Source organism: Lithobates pipiens, unplaced genomic scaffold (assembly GCF_037356315.1).
Source record: "Lithobates pipiens isolate NorthernLeopardFrog02 unplaced genomic scaffold, aLitPip1_a1.2 Scaffold_30, whole genome shotgun sequence".
Classification (NCBI taxonomy): Eukaryota; Metazoa; Chordata; class Amphibia; order Anura; family Ranidae; genus Lithobates; species Lithobates pipiens.
The window spans coordinates 77,055,271-77,076,935 of record NW_027507791.1 but is presented as its reverse complement, the minus strand read 5'-3'; the positions used below and the strand labels follow the sequence as shown (position 1 = coordinate 77,076,935).

General features: G+C 42.7%; 1 protein-coding gene across 1 annotated transcript in view; it reads right to left on the bottom strand.

Moving 5' to 3' along the window:
- BRF1 (BRF1 general transcription factor IIIB subunit) overlaps window positions 1-21,665 on the bottom strand; it is a 623,639-nt gene that overhangs the window by 262,295 nt on the left and 339,679 nt on the right. The window contains exons 7-11 of the mRNA XM_077464483.1: window positions 21,187-21,280; window positions 8,906-9,032; window positions 6,606-6,645; window positions 6,430-6,522; window positions 3,000-3,242 (exon numbers count right to left, since the gene is read on the bottom strand). Coding sequence (XP_077320609.1) covers window positions 3,000-3,242; window positions 6,430-6,522; window positions 6,606-6,645; window positions 8,906-9,032; window positions 21,187-21,280 — 597 coding nt within the window. The remainder of the gene's footprint in view (window positions 1-2,999; window positions 3,243-6,429; window positions 6,523-6,605; window positions 6,646-8,905; window positions 9,033-21,186; window positions 21,281-21,665) is intronic.

Here is a 21,665-nt window from a genome sequence, read left to right as displayed (position 1 = left end):
TACTGAAAGCAGCAGCTTCTAACCAACAGAAATAGGCTAAAAGCTACTGAGCATATTTAAAACGTGTAATTCAGTAGGAAACAAAATGCAGCAAAGGAGAACAGGTCAGATTGACGTTCAGTAAGGAAATGTTAAAGTAGACTTAATGTAGACTATAGTAAACTATAACTGCATGAAAAACAAAGTTTGCTAAAGTAGCGTACATCAAGCGGCTGAGCCGTGTTATTTTCATACTTTTTGATCTCAGTGCTGCTGGTCTCCTGCAGCCTCTTCGCGGGAACTTTCTGTCTACATTCATTCCAGTGATGGCTTCTTGGCATTTCTTTTGACTGGTTCACCTGTGAACCACCACAGGGGGTAGGTCACGGATGGTGGCAACAGTGGTGTGTGTTGAAATGGCCACTTAAAGCACCCATCAGAAGCCCGTGCAACAGGGTGCCCACACAGTAAATTGCCTTGTTACCCTATAACAGGTAGTGAATGAACTAGGAACTTCATGCCAGGATCACCATATGTTATGTTAATGAAAGCTAAAAGTGTAAAAATATTTAAAATTACATTAAAGTGGTTATAAAGGAACAAGGTTTTTTACCTTCATACATTAAGGTAAAAAACCTTCTGTGTGCGGCATCCCCCCCAATACTCACCTGAGCCCACTCCATATCCAGTGATGTCCATGAGAGTCTTGCCTCTCTGGGGACTCACACTCCTGATTAGCATTGCGAGCGGCAGGAGCCATTGTGAAACGCAGCCAGTGAGCCAAAAACCAAGGCTTTAGTATCACTTTAACATGTTAAAGCTTATATGAGGTTTTACTGACTGAGTTTTCATATACTTGAAGTGGTTGTAAAGCTAGAAAGGTTTATATCTTTACACATTCTCTGTATTAAAGTAAAAAAAATTCAGGGTCCAGTCTCCCCCCTTATACTTACCTGACCCGCATCTCATTCCAGGGATGTGCATGAGAGCAGATCTCCTGGGTCTCTCTCTCATCATTGGCTCATACAGCAGCTGGGGATATTGGTTTCTGCTGCTGTCAATCACAGCCAGTGAGCCAATGAGAAAAGAGTGGGGGGCGTAACACCATTGCAGTGGGAGCGTGACTCCATTGCAAGAGGCTTGCTAGTGGGGGCACTTGGCGGGGAGGAGGGGCCAGGAGTGCCAGCAGGGGGATGCAAACAGAAGAGAATCTGGGCTGCTCTGTGTAAAACCATTGCAGACAGCAGGTATTACATGTTTGTTTTTTTAAATCACAACCTAATCACTTTAAAGTTTCAGGTTTTGGGTCACCTCTTGTTCTGCATACACTCCTACGAAGATGATAGAAGTTAGGATGTAAACAAGCTGTGACAGGTTTAAAAGTAGCATTCCAGTCAAATCCTAACTATACCTGAATCTACTCCCCACATCCAAGCCTATTCTATCCACCCTGTAAAGGAAAGACGTCAATAATTACCTATGCTGAGGGCACTGCGCTCTGGTCACATGATAATTTCCTAGCATCAGCTTCAGTGTAGAGGAGGGACAGCTGACAACCGATGCCCTATATTAAGCCTATGGGTAATGTCATTGACAAGGCTCTGCAACCATTGTTTTACTTTAGCACCTAATACTAGCACTTTATATGATGCCACACACTCCATTAAATCCAACTTCCTTATAGATAACAAATGGGGGAGATTATATTATGAGAGGCAACACAGAGCACATCGGTGTACGAATTGGTAGTATAGGACAACAGAATTTTTTTTTTTTTTATCTGGATGTCATTACAACAGACTTTGCATTATCCTCACTTCAACTACACCTAATAACAGACCAGAGTTTTACACATGTTCTGAACAATCTATGGAGAAGCGTAATCTGTAAAGCCTCAGGTCACATAGAGAATGTTTTTATTCTAGTTTGCCCTCATTTCCTCTAAAATCCTGTGCACAAGGACAGCTGCTTTTATCGCATGACCAGGACATCCCTCTTAACCCATTTCCTATCTCTTAGTATAAGGGTTCTCCAAACTTTCTGAACAAAGAGCCTGTTTACTATCCTTCAGACTTTAGTGGGGCCAGACTGTAGCCAGTGGGAGTAGATAATGCCTTAGGCTTGGTGGTCAGTGGGAGAAAAAAAATTACACAACAACCCTGTGATTAGGAGGCAGAATAGTGCCCCATCATTGGTATAAGTGGGGAGAACAGTGACCCCCATTGTTGGTGTCAATGAGAAAAATAGTGCCCCATCATTGGTGTCTGTGGGAGGAATAGTGCCCCATTGTTTCAGTGGGAAAAATAGTGCCCTAACATTGGTGTCTGTGGGAGGAATAGTGTCACATCAATGGTGCCAGAGGAAAAATGTGTCATTCTTGATGTAAGAGGGAGGAATAGTGCCTTGTATCAGTGGAAGGAAGAGTGTTCCAAGGACCAGATAAAAGCAAGTATAGGGCCGCATCTGGCCCATGGGCTGCAGTTTGGAGACCACTGTCTTAGCAGCTCACCTTTATATCAAGACAGAAAATTGCATGATGGTTCGCCGCACATGGATTCTGGATAAAGATGTGCATCAAGCACTTTAGTGCTATTGCCTCCTTCACCCTAGCTAACCCATTGGCCCCCGGTGACTCCTGGCCCTGTAAGGGCTTTTAAATGCTGGGAGGTTGGGCAGGGTTTCTGATCAGGTCACCACTGCGATTGGCTGTCACAGCGCTCACATAACCAGAAAGCTTCTTATTCTGTGCCAACACATCTCTCTTTATCTTTAGATAAGGCCTCTCAGCGTTAAGGCTCATCCACCGAGAGGCCGCATATATGCGTACAGCCGGCAGGAAGAAACTAAGGTAAATTTAAGGATGAAGCTCATTTGTGATCATCATAGTTCTCCCAAGAACATTAGAATACAAGTAATGACCTATGCCTCAAACAAGACAGAGCTAAAAAAAACAAAACAAAAAAAAACAGTCACTCAACATTATTGTAAAGAAATAATGCACATATAATTCTCAGACTTACATTTCTCTTGCTCCTTAGTATCTATACATTCTTTGATAGAGTCTGTGATCCCCAAGCTTGCAGCAGTAGGCAGTGGTCCCAGAAGAGATTCTATTGGAAGTGGTTTTATCGTAGGGACATAACAATTTGATTCATCCTTCTCTGCAAGTTCGTTGTAAAAATCTTTATTTAGGTGACTGGCAGCTGCTTCCAGCTCCTCATCCTCCTGTTCATCTTCCAAAGTGCTTCGACTGTCTTCCACATCTTCAAAAACAGATGAGCATTATTGTCCCATTTGGAGATCAGTTTAAATAACATTATATTCTACAAAAGTCATATCTTTACAAACCCATTTCTGGTTGACGTGTGGCTGACCCACCCAGATTCCTATGTTCTGTTACGTGTGTTGCGTTTGGAAGCAGGGGCTTCTTTGAGACACCCAGAAACCCATTGGCACAAACCTGCAACATTTAATGAGCTTTAAAGATAGGGAAGACCCCGGACCAGTGTTGACAACTGTCAATATTTTTACTGGCAGCCAGTAATAAATGGGGACTTTTCTGCTGCCAGCAGATGCCAGTGACAAGAAAAGGCTGGCAGTAAAAAATATGGCTATGATGCTCGACTTGGAACTGCGCATTTACAGTTCCAGTCCAGAGGCAGCCGAGACCATCCGAGTGTCTGTTACAGTATGTTCGGCCGCCAGCGCTGCCCGAACATACTGTAACAGGCATTTGGGATGGTCTCAGGTGTTGTGGTACAAGGAAGCCAAATGCAGACGCTGGACCCTTGTGTGTGGACCTGAAGCAAGGCAAGCCAGGGTGGGACTGTTAGGATACTTTCAAACTGGGGCATTGGGGGTGCTTTACAGTCGTTTTTGCGGCCCTTTTCGGCCGATAGCGGGGAGATTTTAACCCCTGCTAACTGCTGAAAAAGGGCTAAATGCACCTGCAAATCGCCGCTGCAGTGGCACTTTGGCAGTGCTGCCCATTGATTTCAATGGGCAGGGGTATTATTGGAGCAGTCTATACACCGCTCCTATGGCGCCTCAAAGATGCAGCTTGCAGAACTTTTTTTGGCGTCCTGCCAGCACACCGCTCCAGTGTGAAAACCCTCGGGCTTTCACACTGGAGTGACAGGAGAGGCTCTTTACAGGTGCTATGCAGGCGCTATCTTTAGCGCTACAGTGTTAAAAGCAGCCTTAGTGCTGTTTGGACTCAAGGGACCACCTGCCGTGAAGAGAGACTGTTACTCAGGAGGGGATGTGTTGCGTCAGTGAGGTGTCATCTGTGCTGCTGCACACTGCTGTCAGTGTGACTGTGAGGTTCACTTTCATGTGTGTGCCTGCCCATTCTAATTTCTTACCCTCCTATACCTGAGCTACTTACTAACTATATTGAAAATAAAATAAGAAATGTGTTTTTTGCATTAATATCTACCTTAAATCACATTGCTAATTGTACTTGTTTGTAACCTAAATGCTGCAATTTACAATTAAAACTGTAATTTTGTAACTATTGGAACTGCCAGTCAAACCGTCAAAATTTTTGGTGTTGTGTCTGTAAATTTCAATCTAGTAGGTTAGCAACACTGCCCTAGACCACCATCAATTTCTACCACTGAGTGAAGAGGTAAGGATTCTATCATATTCCCTTCTGAGCTCACAGAGGTTTGCAACCACCCATGCTAGAAGTTTGTAGGGTGTCTGATGCTTCTCACAGGATAATCAGGGGAATTCTCAGGGTGCCATCAAAAGCATAGGTAAATATCACCATGTGGCTCCTTTGATTACACCAAGAGCCATAGGCTCTGATAAAACACTATCACAGTCCTTTTCAAGCCCATATCCAGTCACCAGATCAGGAAAAATTTATAGATGCAGAGGTGGACTTCAACCTACATAATCAGGATTATAGTTAGCAATCATCACCTACTACATATAAAAGAGAATAAGCCACCATAAAGTGACAATTTTATAGTTCCTTCTTAGCAACCCTTCAACATTTCATTGTGTTTATACACCATATGGCCAACTGTTTGTGGACACCTGACCAACACACCTATATAAAGAGCTTGTTACATATAAAATGTCAATATATGGGCATTAATATTGAGTGGGCCCTCCTTTTGCGGCTACAACAACCTCCACTATTGTGGGACAACTTTCCCCACAATTTAGGAGTGTGTCTATTGAGGTTGGACCTATCAGTGTTCCAATTCATTTCAAAGGTATTTAATAGGGTTGCGCTAAGTTTTCTGTGCAGGGTATTTAAGTTCCCCCACACCAAAGTCATCAAACATCCATCAAATGTCTTTATGGAGCTGGGTTTATGCACAGCGATGCAGGAACAGAAAGTGCACTTGATATATACAAATAATAAGTGTACATCCCCACAGACTAAATCAACAACAATGCATATAATATGTGTAATCTAATAAAAGTCCAATAGTACATTTTTTTCTCATCAGACAATAGGTTGATGGTAACTACAGGTGTGTAGGCGCTTCCACTTACAGGCTGCCGAAGACTCAGGTAACACGAATCACAAGGGGAGAAGTCGGAACTCGGAATGGCATCCAACAGCGGTTATCTTTTATTGAAAAACATGTATAACAGCTGTAAAACATCCAATGTGTTTCGGCCGTCAGGCCTTAGACATGCCTAAGGCTTGATGGCCGAAACACGTTGGATGTTTTACAGCCGTTATACATGTTTTTGCAATAAAGGATAACCACTGTTGGATACCATTCCAAGTACCGACTTCTCCTCTTGTGTATAGGTTGGTAGTGTGCCTTTAAATTATACCATGCACTATCCACTGATGTGGGGACTCAATCTCGAACAAGGATGGATAAATACCTGGTGCCCACCACTAAGTAAAAATGGCCTCTTACCAAAAGGATTGGATCCCTCTAAAAGAGAACAAACCAGCATGTTTAAACCAAGCCTCCAGACAACCGGCAATATCCCCAGTAAACTTTCACTACTAGGATTCAGCGACTCCAGAGGTCTGTGAGCCAGGCCAGCACATCATGGTTTATAAAAAGGAACAAAGGCCACACATAGTGTAAAACCGCTTAAAACTACTTTTAACCACTGCTGCATGTGTGTAAGCAAAAAATGTCCTACTACAAAATGGTGCAGTTGGATACCAGCCACAAGAGGACAAACTGAAGACAAAAAGGCCTAAAATGTATTTTATTTATATACTTTAGTACTAAAATCCCCTTTTCTCGAACCACGTAAAATCTAATCATTTTGGAGGGCTGTCCAGATACTTCAGACCATATGGCTAGGTGTGACCAATGGTCAGGTGTCCACAAACTTCTGGCCATATAGTGTATATTATAGGCATTGCTTCAGGATTATTATCTGTGGTTACTCTTATCATTTAAAAAAAACAGACATCAGTTTTCAGCAATTGGGTAGTTTTAGATTATTAAGTCTCACCTTCTTTACTGTAAGAAGCATAGATTCCTTTTGCTTTCGGCCTACTGTTTTCTAGCTCATTTTCAATTTCATCCTGGTAGGTCGTAATCTCTCCTGTCAACGCAAAATCACAAGGGTGAGCAAGATAGATTCACAAAAACTTGCCTAGGCTGGACAGTATTATGAACGCTGCTTACCTTCCACATCATCCAGCTTTTTTGACAGTTCGTGTTCGAGCTGCAGAGGGAAAACATCAGATGAAAACTAAGGCAGAGTGTTTTAAAGGAAATCTTCAGAACAGAGTACAATGAAATATCACATTTTCTAGCAGTCCATTAGAAGAGAAGCACTCAAGTCAAAGGTCTTTCTGTTTATCTGCCTTGAAAAGGTATTCAAATGAACATACCAGGGCCCACCAAAATTTGAGAATACAGTTATTAGGTCAACTTATTGTTTAAAGGGAATCTATTTAATGTTGCTTATGAAGATAAATTAACTTCTATGGCCAACAGGTGGATCTTGGACTCTTATTTCATTTTTGCCCATCTATCCGTCTGGATTTCATGGACAGGATCGGATATCAGCAGGGATGTCAGCAGACATGTCACCGCTGATATCCGCTGCCCCATAGAAGTGAATGGAGGCTCTGATCAGGTCCAAAGAACTGGTATTATGTTGTTCTATGATGGAACTTCACACCTAATTGTGATGTTCCTTGCTACTCTTGTCTTTACAAAATAAAAATAAAAAAAACACACTGACCCAAAAGCATTCTAGTTTATTTTTTCTTCGGTTTGAAATCCATATTTTGACATTCACATGTAGTGGCAGCAAACCTAGTTTAATTCTAAAGGACACATTTCTCAAATATTTCTGGAACCATTTAAAAAAAAAAAAAAAAAAAAAAAAGGAGAAGATGAAACATATCTGTAGCCTTTTCACTCTGAGTCCATTACCACTACATTAAGCCCAAAAAGACCCGATTATCTCCAAGTGGCACTTTTCAATGTGTGACATTACTTCTAAATAAAGTATGTCTTCCCAACTGGCAAAGCAAAGATAAATCTCAATTCCTGTGTTGCCAGGGAAAGATTTGCCTCGCTGGCTGCTCTTCCCCCTTGGATAGAGCTCATAGATTGGCACAAGGCCTGGTATCTACTTCCATCAACAAGGCAAGACAATAGCTCTCCCTAAGCCAGCACCCTCCGCTTCCAGAACTATACACGACCCAGGCTACACTCCATCTATGAAAAATGAAGTTTTTGTCTTACAGCTGCACTTCAGTTAATTATCTAAATTCACAGTTACATATATGGTAGGTGGTTTATCAGTAAAATAATTTGTATTTCAGTTCATCCAGCCTCAAAATATACACACCCCACCAGCCAGGATAGCTAGAACAGAACCACTTTAACTTGCTCCCCCCTCCCCCCCCCCCCCATTGCAACCTGCTTGATTGGGGGCACTCGGAAGAAAGGAGGGACCAGGAGCGTCAGCGAGAGACCAGAGAAGTGAAGATGCAGGGCTGCACAGAGTAGGTAAGTAGAACATATTTATTTTTAAAAAATTGCCTTTAATATCACTTTAGGTAGCACACCTTGGTCACTTTCCTGTACCTGTGACTGGACAGTGACGGAGCAGCAGCAGACAGATGTACTCACAACTCTCCTCCTGATAGCATGTTGCCTGTGAGCTCATGTACACCACAGCACACTAGAATTGCCACGTACCTGTCGTTTTGCCCCTCCCAATCCCAGTTAGAGTTTTGTCGGCAGCAGATAGCCAGACCACAGGAATGGAACATTTTTTACGCATTTCACACACACATTGGAGTTTACTCGTAAATTCTATGCGTGCGTGAAATGCGTAATAATTAATTTCTGTGGTCTTCAGTTTTGCTAATTTTATGGCTTAAAGAAGCCGCAAATGTGTTTGTGTGTCGTCATTCATTTATTATGAATATATTAAAAGTAATTGTAAAGTCTCTCTTTTTTTTTTGTTAAAAATAACAAACATGTTATACTGTACTTATCTACCCTGTGTAGTGGTTTTGCAGAGAGGAGCTAGGATTCTCCTCTTCTCGGGTCTTTCTTTGGTGCGCTTGACCCCTTACTTCTGTTGAGTGCCCACACAGAAAGCAGCTTGCTATGGGGGCACCCAAGCTGAGCTCCAGCTCCGTGTGTCCATTCAGACACAGAGTCGCAAGCCGACCATGCCCCCTTTTACTACTCATTGGCTCACTGACTTCGACAGCAGTGGGAGCCAATGCCATCGCATGGCTGTCTCAGCCAATGAGGAGGGGAGTCCTGGACAGCCGAGTCTCTCGTGCAACATCGCTGGATCTAGATGGAGCTAAGGTAAGTATGGGGGGGGGGGGGGGGGGGTTGTGTCACGCTGGGTTATTGTGACCTAGTAATTATGCAGCTTGATCAACTGAATTACACGGGTGGTTAGACCAAAGAAGACAAAAGTCTTCAGCAAGAATAATGGAGTTCACCTGTTGTAGACGCTGCTTCTTCTGACCTGCAGTGTAGGAAGGAGGGTCACACTCCTGGTCCAAATCAACCTTCATAAATTCATCTATTGTTAACTGGCTCGTTGGGGTGTCTTCAAATTCGGTCAGCCTAAAAAATACACAAAACTGCATTGATTACAAACAGCACACAAAAGCAGGGAATGATAACATTTCAGGGAGCTTTACATATTTCAAAATAAGCCTGAAGTGCCACTGAAACACTTTTGGTTAGTTTTAAACTCATTTTCAGGCGTCTCAAAACGTATATTTTATTCACTGCTCACTCAGACTGCTCAAGTGTTATAATCTAAACCAGCATCTGGGGGAAAACCCAGGACTGTCTCTCCTTTGTTAGAAGGCTTCTCGTGTGGAGGTCTCCACCTGAGCAAGCGGTAGATGAGAAAGGGGAATGAAGCTTTAACACCCAGTGTCACTTCTGTCCATCTTCCTTTTAACTTGGTGAAGTTGAGCACTGATTAGTTCTGCTTATATCTTATCTGCTGGCCATAGAGAGCATGTAGTACATTAAAGAATACATTACTCTAACATTTCATAATCCTGATGTGTGCTTAGAGTACCACCTCCTGTACTTGTATTAAAAATTGTCCTGTTCACGTGGTAATACTTCCTTTGTGTGAAATTCCTGGTGATCCTGCCAGTTCCTCTGCTTTCCAAATTCAAAGCTAGGCATGAGAGCACATCCACACTAGCATGGTCAGTTTTCTGACTGTGCTGGGAGAACAGCTTGCCTGTCCACCAAAAGGTCAGACTTGTGTTGACACGACCCCTGCACAGCCATTCACCAAGAAGATCAGTATAATGCGGTTTCTCCACCCTCACCTCTCAAAGCTCCATATGCAGCTGACAACTGAGATTATGTGATCGCTTAAAACTAAAGAAAAATAAAGATTTGTTGGTGCCAGAAAATGTCCAGTGAGCGGTAGCTGTGTGGAGGAAAATGCCTTGTTGATGTCAGAGGAGAATGGGCAGACTGGTTGGAGATGATAGAAAGGCAACAGTAACTCAAATAACCACTTGTTACAACCAAGGTATGCAGAACACCATCTATTAACGCATAACACTTTGAAACTTGAAGCAGATGGGCTACAGCAGCAGAAGACCACATCGGGTATCACTCCTGTCAGCTAAGAACAGGAAACTGAGGCTACAATTTGCACAGGCAAAATTGGACAATAGCATATTGGAAAAATGTTGCCTGGTCTGAGGATTCTCAATTTCAGCTGTCACATTCAGATGGTGGGGTCAGAATTTGGAGTAAACACGAAAGCATGGATACATCCTGCCTTGTAGCAATGGTGCAGCCTGGTGGTGTAATGGTGCGGGGAATATTTTCTTGGCACACTTTGGGCCTCTTAGTACCAATTGAGCATCATTTAACCACTTGCCGACCGCGACATAGCCAAAAGACAGCTACAGCGCGGTCGTGTTTTTCTGGGTGGATGTCCATGGACGTCCTCCCAGAATGACGCTCTCGCGTGCCCCTGGGGCGCGCTCCCGCAAACATCCGTGACTGCCGGGTCTGGAAGACCCGGCGCATCATGGATCTTGGTAAACAGCCGCTGGTAGCAGCTGTTTACCACACGATTGCTCCGTCAAAAGACAGATCATATCATGACGCCGGTTCCTCCCTCCCCTCTCTGTACCGATCGGTACAGTGAGGGGGGAGAGGCGGAGAGATGGCAGCAGCGTTGTGGGCTGGATGTGTAGTGCCCACAGCGCTGCTCAGTGCCAACACTCTCGCCAACACTCTGCCATAAATTTTAACAGAAAAAAATATATTTTTTTACCAAATTTTCCATCTTTTTTTGATTTATAGTACAAAAAAAAAAAACCCCAGCTGTGATTAAATACCACCAATAGAAAGCTCTATTTGTGTGGAAAAAAGGACAAAAATGCATATAGGTACAGTGTTGCATGACTGAGTAATTGTCATCCAAAGTGTGAGAGCACTGAAAGCTGAAAATTGTTCTGGTTAGGAAGGGGGTTTAAGTGCCCAGTGGTCAAGTGGTTAAATGGCCCCGTCTACCTGAGTATTGTTGCTCACCATCCCTTTATGACTACAGTGTACCCATCTTCTGATTGTTCCTTCCAACAGGATAATGCACCACGTCACAAAGCTCAAATCATCACAAACTGGTTTATCGAGCATGACAATCATGTGTACTCCAGTGGCTTTCACAGTCATAAGATCTCAATCCACTAGAGCACCTTTGGGACATTGTGGAACTGGAGATTCGCATCATGGATGTGCAGTCGACAAATCTGCAGCAACTGTGTGATCCCATCATGTCAATATTGACCAAAATCTAAAGGGGTATTTCCAACACCTTGTTGAATCCAGGGCTGAAACAACTAATCGATTATTCGACAACTAATCGATTATGAAATTAATTGATTACTATTTTCATAATCGATTAATCGCCAGTAACATATTGGGGTTAAAAAAACTAAAACGAGCCCTTTATAGTACAAAAAGAGCAAATAATGGCTACTGTAAATATTACTCTCACTGTTCTACAGTAAAAAATGAACCCCTTACAGTAGTGATTATCTGTTTTTTTTCTACTATAAAGAGTTAATTTTAGGGTTTTTAATCCCATTAAGTTACTAAACGTCTTAGACCTGGTTCACATTTATGTGTTTTTATTGGTGCTTTTTGCAGAAATGCACTACAGTTCATTTACATGGTTTCCTATGGGACACGTTCACATCTGAAAAGGTTCAGGGACTTTTAACACAAAATGGTGCTTTATTGGTTCACTATACTTCAATGGAGAAGCTGCAGAAAAGAATGTAATGCGTTTTTGCAGCAATTTGTCTTTTTTAATCTGCCCCTTAAAAATGCAAAAATGCAAATTGCAGTAAAATCACGTGCGCAGAAATCAAAACGCACAGCAAAAAGCACTGCAGAAACAGATCAAAAGCAAACTGCATAGGTGTGTACCAAGCCTTATGCTGGCCACATGGATCAATTTTCAGATGAGAATATTCAGACAAAAAAATCTTTGTACATTCGCTGAATGAAAGAATTTTGTTTTGCTGTCTGAAAATTCCTTTAACTAAGAAGTTTTCTATTTCCAAATTTTCCCGTCATTGTGGTTGAAAATGAACGTTAAGTTTTACCCACTTTTTTTTTTAAAAGGTTATTAACCGATTAATCGGCCAACTAATCGATTATGAAAATAATCGTTAGTTGCAGCCCTAGTTGAATCTATGCCACAAAGAATTAAGGCAGTTCTAAAGGTAAAGGCAAAATTGGGCAGTGGCATACCAACGGGGGGGGGGGGGGTCCACCCTGGGTGCCACACATTGGGGGAGGGGGGTGTCAGGCCACACCCAGGTGACACCCACCAGAGGGATGACACCGTGGGATGGCCGGTGACACTGAGGCTTGCCTCCGCTGCTTACTAATACAGGAGAGCGGAGCAGGGTGCAGAATGGGAGAGAGAAACAACAGCACTGAATAGACAGCGAGAGCTGCCAGAGTTAAAGAGGAAGTAAACCCTGATGAGTTTACTTCCTCTTTCATTCCCTGCAAAGGCAAAGCATTATGGACTACTATGCATCACATAGTAGTCCATTATGTGTCACTTACCTGACACAGGAGCCAGCGAAGTCACCGCTGTCCCCTGTAGTCCGGCGCATCCATCTTCTTGGTGGGGTCTCGCAGCTCCGCCGCTGTCATTCGGCGAAGCTGCGATGACATCACTCCCGCACATGCACACGGGAGCCGACACGCGCGGCAACTTCGCCATGGTTAATGCCGCACTCAGTGCGCCTGCGCGCCGCTGTCTACGGCGCATGCCCCGTAGACAGCGGTGCCCGTCTTCGGGCAAATATCTCCTAAACCGTATAGGTTTAGGAGATATTTCTTGGACCTACAGGTAAGCCTAGATTAAGCCAAAGTGGTTTGTAAGGGTTTACAACCACTTTAACGTTCCAAGTTAACCAGCAGGTGATTGGTTGCTAGGCCCACCTAGCAACCAATCACCTGCTGGTTAACTTGAAAATTAACTCTGGCAGCTCCTGTTGTCTATTCAGAACTGCTGTTTCTATTGCCAATTCTGCATCTTGCTCCCCCTGCCCTGCTTGCGTTTCCCGCTCGGCATGCCCTAAAAAGGTAGGAAAGGACAGAGCTGCGAGGGTGGGGGGGAGGGGGGTTTCAAAGGTGCGGAGCTGTATAACAAAGGGGTCCAGAGGTACGGGGGCTGTGTAAAGTCAAGGGGTCCAGAGGCACGGGGCTGTGTAATGTCAAGGGGTCCAGAGGCACGGGGCTGTGTAATGTCAAGGGGTCCAGAGGCACGGGGGCTGTGTTATGTCAAGGGGTCCAGAGGTACGGGGGCTGTGTTATGTCAAGGGGTCCAGAGGTACGGGGGCTGTGTAAAGTAAAAGGGGTCTTCCTACATTTTACCCACAGTTATAGCTGCAGTCCTATAGATCTCTATTAGGTTGCGCGTTTTTTCCCCCTGCATTTTCTGAAATGCGCCAAAAGTCCCGCATGCTGCATCTTTGGCGCCAAATGCTCCAGGTACGGCCCTGAAAGGGGGTCCAACCCCGTACTAGCAAGGTCGTACCTAAAAAAAAAAAAGTGTCCGGTGACTGTATATGTGGCATACAATTGAGATCCTGAAATACATTTTTACCTGTGTTACAAGTTTTGCGTATACAGCATGGTATAGAAAACCTGAAATAAAAGCTTTTCCACAACTACTAAGGCACTTATAGGAGCATTTTTTAAATGAGGTGAAAATTAGCTCCTGACAACAGATGTTCATTAAAAGAAAGCCTCCTCAAACTGAGCAGAAGCAGCACCCATAAAAACATATATGCACTTTATCCTCAACATATAACAGCTAAACAAATAACTCCACAATGCTGCCCACTGTCCTCCTGAATATAACTCAGTAGCCTCAGGCAGAACCCAAGACTACAGGCCGTGTTACACATCAAAATGTATTCCAACATCAGTAATCTTTCTCTGGCCCCCGTAGGGAAAGTAACCCATTCCTATTTCTATTCTTGTTTCACCAGTACAATAAAAGTGGGGGAAATACTGATGTAAACTGCAATGTTCCATCATAAGTAGTGTGTAATGCTGGTCATAGACTGAGTACAATTGGACAAGTTCATGATGAACTGGCTGAAATTTGCTCAGTTGGTGGCCCTGTAGGCCATCTCCCACTCTAAATCCCTCTATTTAAAAATCGTAGGAGCCAGGCAGAAAATTGTTGGTCAAACAGTGCCTGCATCCAATCAGATACAGGTTATGTATTTTGACATCTGGAGGGCAGGCTATCAAAATACAGTAGCCACAATGAGAGATTTGGCTATCTGCACTGTGGAGCATAGCTGGAGGAACCTGTTCGATTCTAAATGTGCATGGCATGGCCAGCCCCAATCTCTGCAGTGGTTGTATGTGACCAATTGACATAAAAAGCTTTAATCCTGCACAAAAAACAGTGCCAGAACACAAAGGGACTTGGCCATCAGGAACAACATTACTTGGCAACAGGGAATTCCACGGACCACTTTAGAAGGCTGCAACACATAAAAAGGAATTTGGATAGTTGCATTATATGTGTAGCACCTTTCTAGAATAGGTTGCTAGTGAGGGTCAAGTAAATTTCTTTAGCTTCTCCGTAGTCATTGGAACGGTGTGTGATTATTTTTGTCTGTTCTGGGTCTAACTGGCTGCAGGCTCAACTGTTTCCCCCTGCCTTGTAGTGGATTGTAGAATGTAGTGGGTTGGAAGAGGCAAACCCCTGGCCTAAATATTTATGCATGCTCAAAACATCCTTAGGGAAGAATGTCCAGTAAGTGGCTAAGGAGGGCCTGGAACAGCAGGGTTATTGTCCAGGAGGAGAAGAATTTAGAGTATCCCAAAGCTCCCTTGCACCCCAACCAAGTTCAACAAGCATTAAAGCATAAAAATGTGGGACCCAGCCTGGTCATTGAGTAGTGAGACTGTCTGAATGATCGTGTGCCTGACCCGAACAGGAATAGAACCTGGGGCAAAACAGCGGGACCCAAAAGGGGTCTGCTCTACACATGCTTGCAAGTATTCTTCCTTTTACATATGTAGAAATAATTGGATTCTACAAAGAAACCCATGTTCATTGTAATAACATATCTTGTTTCTTTATTTTTTTTGGGGGTTATTCTTTTCATCATGCTCAATAGTAATGGATTGTTGATTTAATTGCCACATATAGCCTTTTAAACCTCGGGACATAAACCTGCGTGGGATGCAGAAGTACTTTCACGACCCCCAGAGATCAGGTGACGCTGGAAGTGCATTTAAGCCCAATGTCTGCGGTAATTTCATACTCACCTCTGCAGGGAGCCTGCTAGTAGAAGGACTGAGACTCGTTACATTTCACTTTTAATCTTTCATTTCCAGGAGAATTCAAAGGCTTTAAAATGTGGCCTTTTTGCAGCACAGCATGCAGGCGCACATGAAAAAAAATAAAGGCATCAGAGTTATCCTGCGGCAGACACCCCACTGAAGGAAGCATCTAGGGCAGATCATCTCTTATGTTCAGTCCTTAGATGGATGGCAAAGATTCAGATGGTGCCTTCTGCCAGTTTGGAAATAAACAACTCCTTTGTTTATTGGACGGCTGGGCTGTTTTCATGCCTGGCAATCGCTAGTGTAAATTTTGAAGTGATATAGTGAAAATTAGGTCAGCCACATGTACTAGAGCAGTACCACCTTTGTGTGGGCAAAGATGTCCAAAAAGCTGATATAAGCAGGGATTTTCCAAATGCAGCTGGGTGAAAACAGGAGGACGTTACCCACAACAACCAGTTTATTACTTTTAGTTACTAACCTGCATTAGAAGCTTTTAATGAAAGCAGAACTATACCCATCAAGTCAATGGTTTCCCAAAACCGTTACATTCAAAGCATGCTGTGAATAATTAACGGTCACATTTGCTTCTATTCCAAACTAAACTGTCAGATCAACAGAGGCTAAAATGGCAGCTTCCCATGCCGTAGAAGGTTTAGTTCTGCTTTAACATTTACTGTGCTTGTGCCAAGCCACAGCTAAAGTGTACTTAGGGTCAAAAGAAAAAAATGTGCACATGTGAGTGTAAACCCTCTCTAGTGTCATGTTCCATTCACTTATGTGGAACTAAATCCATCAATTTAACGGTTTCCCAAAAAAGATAAAAAAGAGAAGTGTTGGAATCTAAAAAAAAAAAAAAATCATCCGCCTTTACAGTCATCAAGATGGCTAAAGCATCGATTGGAGTCTTCAGTGAACAGAGAGCCAATGACTCTCTGCTCTGCTACTTTAGTGTCAACTGGAGTGTCACGTTGTGCAGGGGCGGGAGTGGCTGGCTGCGGCTCTCAGCGGCATGCACAGTGATTCTGGCCAGTCCCTACACTCATAAAATTGTATTGTTTTCAATTATTATATATACATACATATATATATATATATATATATATATATATATATATATATATATATATATATAAAACCTCATCCCTAAATAATTGTCTTATGCAAACATGGGTTGGGACTTAATATTGGTACCAAGATGAGGAAATGGGCCACTATTTTACAGACTCCCTTAACCCTCTCTCAATGGCAAGATGTTTGGTTGTCCACCTCCAAGGTTTCTAGGTGCGTGGAGCAGAGAGAGACAGCCTACAAGGTACTGATGTTTTGGTACAAAACTCCTGAAATGCTACACAAATATGACCCCTCTATATCTAAGATGTGCTGGAGGTGCCTACGACATGAGGGCACTCATTATCACATTTTTTGGAGTTGCCCCTTAATTGTACCTTTTTGGTCTATGGTCCAATCCCTACTCCATACTGTGTTGGGGATCACCATCCCTTTAGACCCGAGGCATTACTTGCTGGGCCTGCCTGTTGCGACGCTTTCAAAAAGCGCTAAGAAGCTGACAGCATATGTCCTCCTAGCTGCCAAGAGAGTGATACCTGCTCTTTGGTTGTCCTCCTCCCCCCCAACCCACTCTCAGTTGATTTCCGCTATTGCAAACATACGTAGAATGGAACATATGACTGCTTTGGTACAAGACTCTCTACCTAAATTTTCTAAAATATGGGACAGATGGGACAACTCTACATCGAATCCTGAGGCAACACCCCGATGTATAGACATGAGCTTCCAGGAAATTGTTCCCATGGCTCACTCCCGAGATCCTACCCCTGTGTTACCTCTATAAAATACGGTACTTGGTTTAACTATGCATCTTTATATGCGAATCCGTGGTGTATCCTGTTCCTTCCCCTTTAATGTGATATTTTAAGTTACCGACATTTGATATCCCGCCTGCGGCGGTACTTGCTGTTACAGTTGCAATATTAATTTTGATTGTATGTATCGGAAGCATATATACTTTGTTCTGTGAAAGAAATCTTTTTCTCAATAAAAATACATTTATAAAAAAAAAATATTGGTACCAAGGAAATTTATAAAATTATTGATATAAAAATGTATCTCTTTATTTGTTAAGAATTCAATTTGTACCATATTTTAAAAGATTGCAATCAATTACATCAAGGGCTTATATAGCATGTATACATTCAAACCTATGGACATCTTCAATATCAGTCTATAAAAACACCTCAACGCGTTTGAACGCATACAGAGTCTTCATCAGAAAGAATATATTCTGTAATTCAAACATGGGTAACTACCCACAATATCCACACAAAAAACATCAGATTGCGGGAATTTACTCATGTTCGTATTCCAGAATATATTCTTTACCTCCTGATAAAGACTCTGTATGAGTTGAAATGCATTGAGGTGTTTTTACAGACTGCTATTGAAGATATCTGCATATGTTGGAATGTATTAATGCTATACAAGTTCTTGATGTAATTGATTACAATCTTTTAAACTGTGTTACAAATGTACAGTAATGCTTTGTTATCAAATAAAGAGATACATTTTTATATCAATTATTTTATACATTTCCTTTGTACCTATATAAAGTCCCACTCCATGCTAGCATACGACAATTTAGGTATGAGGTACTATATATACACACACACACACAACATGTTTGTTATTTAAAAATAAAACAAAAAAACTTGACTTTTGTCGCTAGAGATATATTTTTAGATTAATAATTAATTTCCTTGGTACCTATATAACGTCCCACTCCATGCTTGCATACAATAGTCCAGGGATGCCCAACCTTTTGAAAAGCGAGGGCCACTTAAGTGACTTGGTAACCGGTGTCGGGCCACAATCAGTGGAGAGGGCAGATGACAGGTCTGTCTCCACTCTGCATATGCAGAGCAGACACGGACACAGCCCACTCTACTCTATGGGCCCTTCAATCCGATCCACCCAGACGGAAGGGGTTGGATCCCCTTCTTGTTTTTTTTTCCCGAATCGGATTGGGAGTTAGGTGGTGCACCTGCGGATCAGTTTGAAAGCAGCCCAGTACCCACTGCAGAACAGATAGGCCCATATTTGGTATCCCTCCACCTGTGACAGGAGCCAGCGCTATACAGGAAGCATCTGCTTATGTGGCTCTGCTCCGCAGCCGCTTGCTTTCTCTACCGCTGGCTTCTTTTATAACGCTGATGCTCTAGGATGGCAGATCGGCGATCCTCAATCTGGGATTGCCAAGCAGCCACCACAGAGCAAGAGCAGGAGGTTGCAGGCCACATCAGAGGGCTCCGCGGGCCACATGTGGCCCCCGAGCCACTGGTTGGGCACCCCTGCAATAGTTCCTTTTCTGCAAAATACTTTCTTGCTTATAACACTGTTGAACATATGCACAGTAGCAATATGGAGCAGAAAGAGAGCTACATACTTACACCTGGTCACTGACCTGCACTGGTAATCCAAAAAGCTTACATATCTATAACACATGAGGTGCTAAAGGTGTATGACCACATGTCAATGCTGACAAATCTGAACAAACCCTCTGCACACTGCTATACACCCGAACAAATTATTGCTGAATTTTTAGAAAGAGCAAAGGTTTCACATGTTGGTAGACAAATTGATACACCATTAAATCTGTCTTTGATAAATGGTCTGTAAGTCAAGAATCATGCAGGATTTCAATGTCGCAGACAGAGGTGAATTATAGGTATTTACAAGGGTTCAGAAAATCTGTTTTCTCAGTTGAAGACAGTGATGACGCCATGGCGGAGAAATGGTTTGGGAGCTGTACAAAAAAAGTCTGACCTGACGTAATTGATAGCTGTAAGGTAGACAGAAGAAATGAGAAGAGAAAGATGAAAGGAGACGACAGGCAATAGGATTAGGGAACGGGCTCTGGCTCAGGGTTGCTGCAGTTCTGAAGCAAAGTGACTCATTGAAGTTGCTATGCAGTCAGCGTTCAATGTGCCCGGGCCAATTGCTCCTATAAATCGGTATTGCCTCTTTAAGAATCCCCAATTTTAATTCTTTTCCAATCTTTCCTTCGGCATATACCATGAATTTAAGGTTACTTGTTAGAGAGTTGAAATGTAAGACTCTGCTATTGTTTTCTTGGGGAGTGTTAATTTAAAAAAAACTGGTACTTAAAGCAATCTTTTATTTTGCCAATATTCACAGAAACTGCTGCCAAATAAAAACGCTTCGGTTTATAAGCATTACTACATAATCAAAGAAAAAAAAACATTGCTCCAGTCTGCCTCTCACACTGCATAGAGAAGGTGAAGCCAGACTGTCAACAAACCACATCAAAGACAGCTTAAAGTCGCATTAAACCTCAAACTGAAAATGTAGTATATTGCATCTCACCAATCCTTAAAGCGGAACTAAAGTGGACTAGTAAAAAAAAAAAAAAAAAGAAAAAAAAGCTCTTCATTGCAGAAAAGATGCTATGGGGGAGGTTTACTAAAACTGGTGCACTCAAAATCTGGTGCATAGTAACCAATCAGCTTCTAATAACTTCAGCTTGTTCAATTAAGCTTTGGCAATAAAGCCTGGAAGCTCCCAGCGGAGATGGCTTCAACACCCCCCCCCCCACCGAGAATACAACGCTGGGCACTAGCGGACCGTCATTCCCTCCCTCCAATAAATTTTGCATGTCTTCATCCTATGGGTGAGTACACCATCTACTACATCATTTGCCGAGTTCTTTACCCCACTTAGGGGAATGGTGTTTCTACATTATTACACATGAGGCATGTATTAATACTTATAGGGATGTGTTATACTTAAAATGTTACCATTAAACCTGTACCAATATGTGATTGATATGTATATATTTTGAGCACAAGTATCATATTGATTTTTTTCTTTTTGTAGATTTGTTTTTAATATTACCAATAGACTTTTCTACTAAACTTTAACTTGTTGGTTCTGAAGAAGCGGGGTACCTGCGAAACACGTTGACCCATCCTAAGGATTAGTGCACTTATTGATGTAATGTACTTTTATACACTAAGCTGTGTATGCGTGGGGTGACGTCATTCCCCCTACCAGCCAAACCAAGAGGTCAAAAACCCAGCACCTGAGGTAACAATGACATGGGCCAGCAGGTGAGCATTTCTTGGGGTTTAGTTCGGCTTTAAATGTGGTGGCTGCATTCGTTTTCACTTTTTAGGCTTTTATTCTTTAATTTTCAGCTGCTGTTCTGGCCAGTAAGACTGTTTTTTTTTTAATTCCTTTAACAGACCAACCTATCCAGAACAGGGGTCAGAGGATTGAGTTAAAACATTTAATACTGGCAGGGGTGCTTACAATAGTCCGCTTTTATTTGTTTATATAAAACATTTATCCAAAAACGGGAAAAAGTTGATGTAACTGCCTAAAAAGTCCATCTAAATCTGTCAAACACAAAGGCAATTTTATGTGGTCCTAGCATCCATGGCTTTTTTTCAGCCAGGACATGGGGGATCTGTCCGTTAATCCCCGCCTAGTAAGCGGATAACAGGTCCGTGTCCACTCCACTTATGCAGAATGGACACAGACACAGCCTGCTGTCCTCTATGGGAGGTCAGATGTAAACAGACCGCCTGTCTGTTTACATTCAACTGCCACCTGATCCAATAGACGGATGGGGAATGGATCCCCTATCTGTCTGTTTTTAGCAGATGGGATCAGAGCAGATGTTGGCAGGTATCAAAGGACACATATCTGTTGACACCCCCCGCTCCATAGAGGGCGATGAATGGGTCTGCCTAAAAACAAACAGGCGGACCTGATTGGACCAGTGTGAAAGGAGCCTTAAGCAGCTTTGTTTCAAATAATGCAAGGTTTAACCGAACACATTTAATCTCCGTACCTCTTCCGCAGCGTCGATTCACAAACTTTCACCACTCGAATAACTTCTTTAATGGTGCGTCGGAAATCATGCATTCTGGATGCAACCAGAAGAGCTGTAGAGAAGGATGAAAAACCCACAGTCAGTGACACAGGTGTGAAGAGCAGCCATGCCTGCCAATTACCGGAATGCCACGGCAGTTACACCAAGGGCTCCTAACAGCTGTTTGGTATTCTAGACAGCTTGGAGTGCATGCACCGTCTCAAGCCAGGTTTCCAAACTCCGCTCATACTTTGTGAGCTGTGGTAATTGCTGTAAACCTTTCATTTGCTTCGATGGAGTGAAGCCTACAGCAATGAAAAAAAAAACAAGTCTTAGAGACGCGGGCCCTATATCATTCTTGTCCCTTGATATGCTATGAGTTTATAGAGGGCGATGAAAGACATATAAAGATGTATAAAACATTTGGTTGTAAAGGTAATGCTTGCTTTTTATTAAGC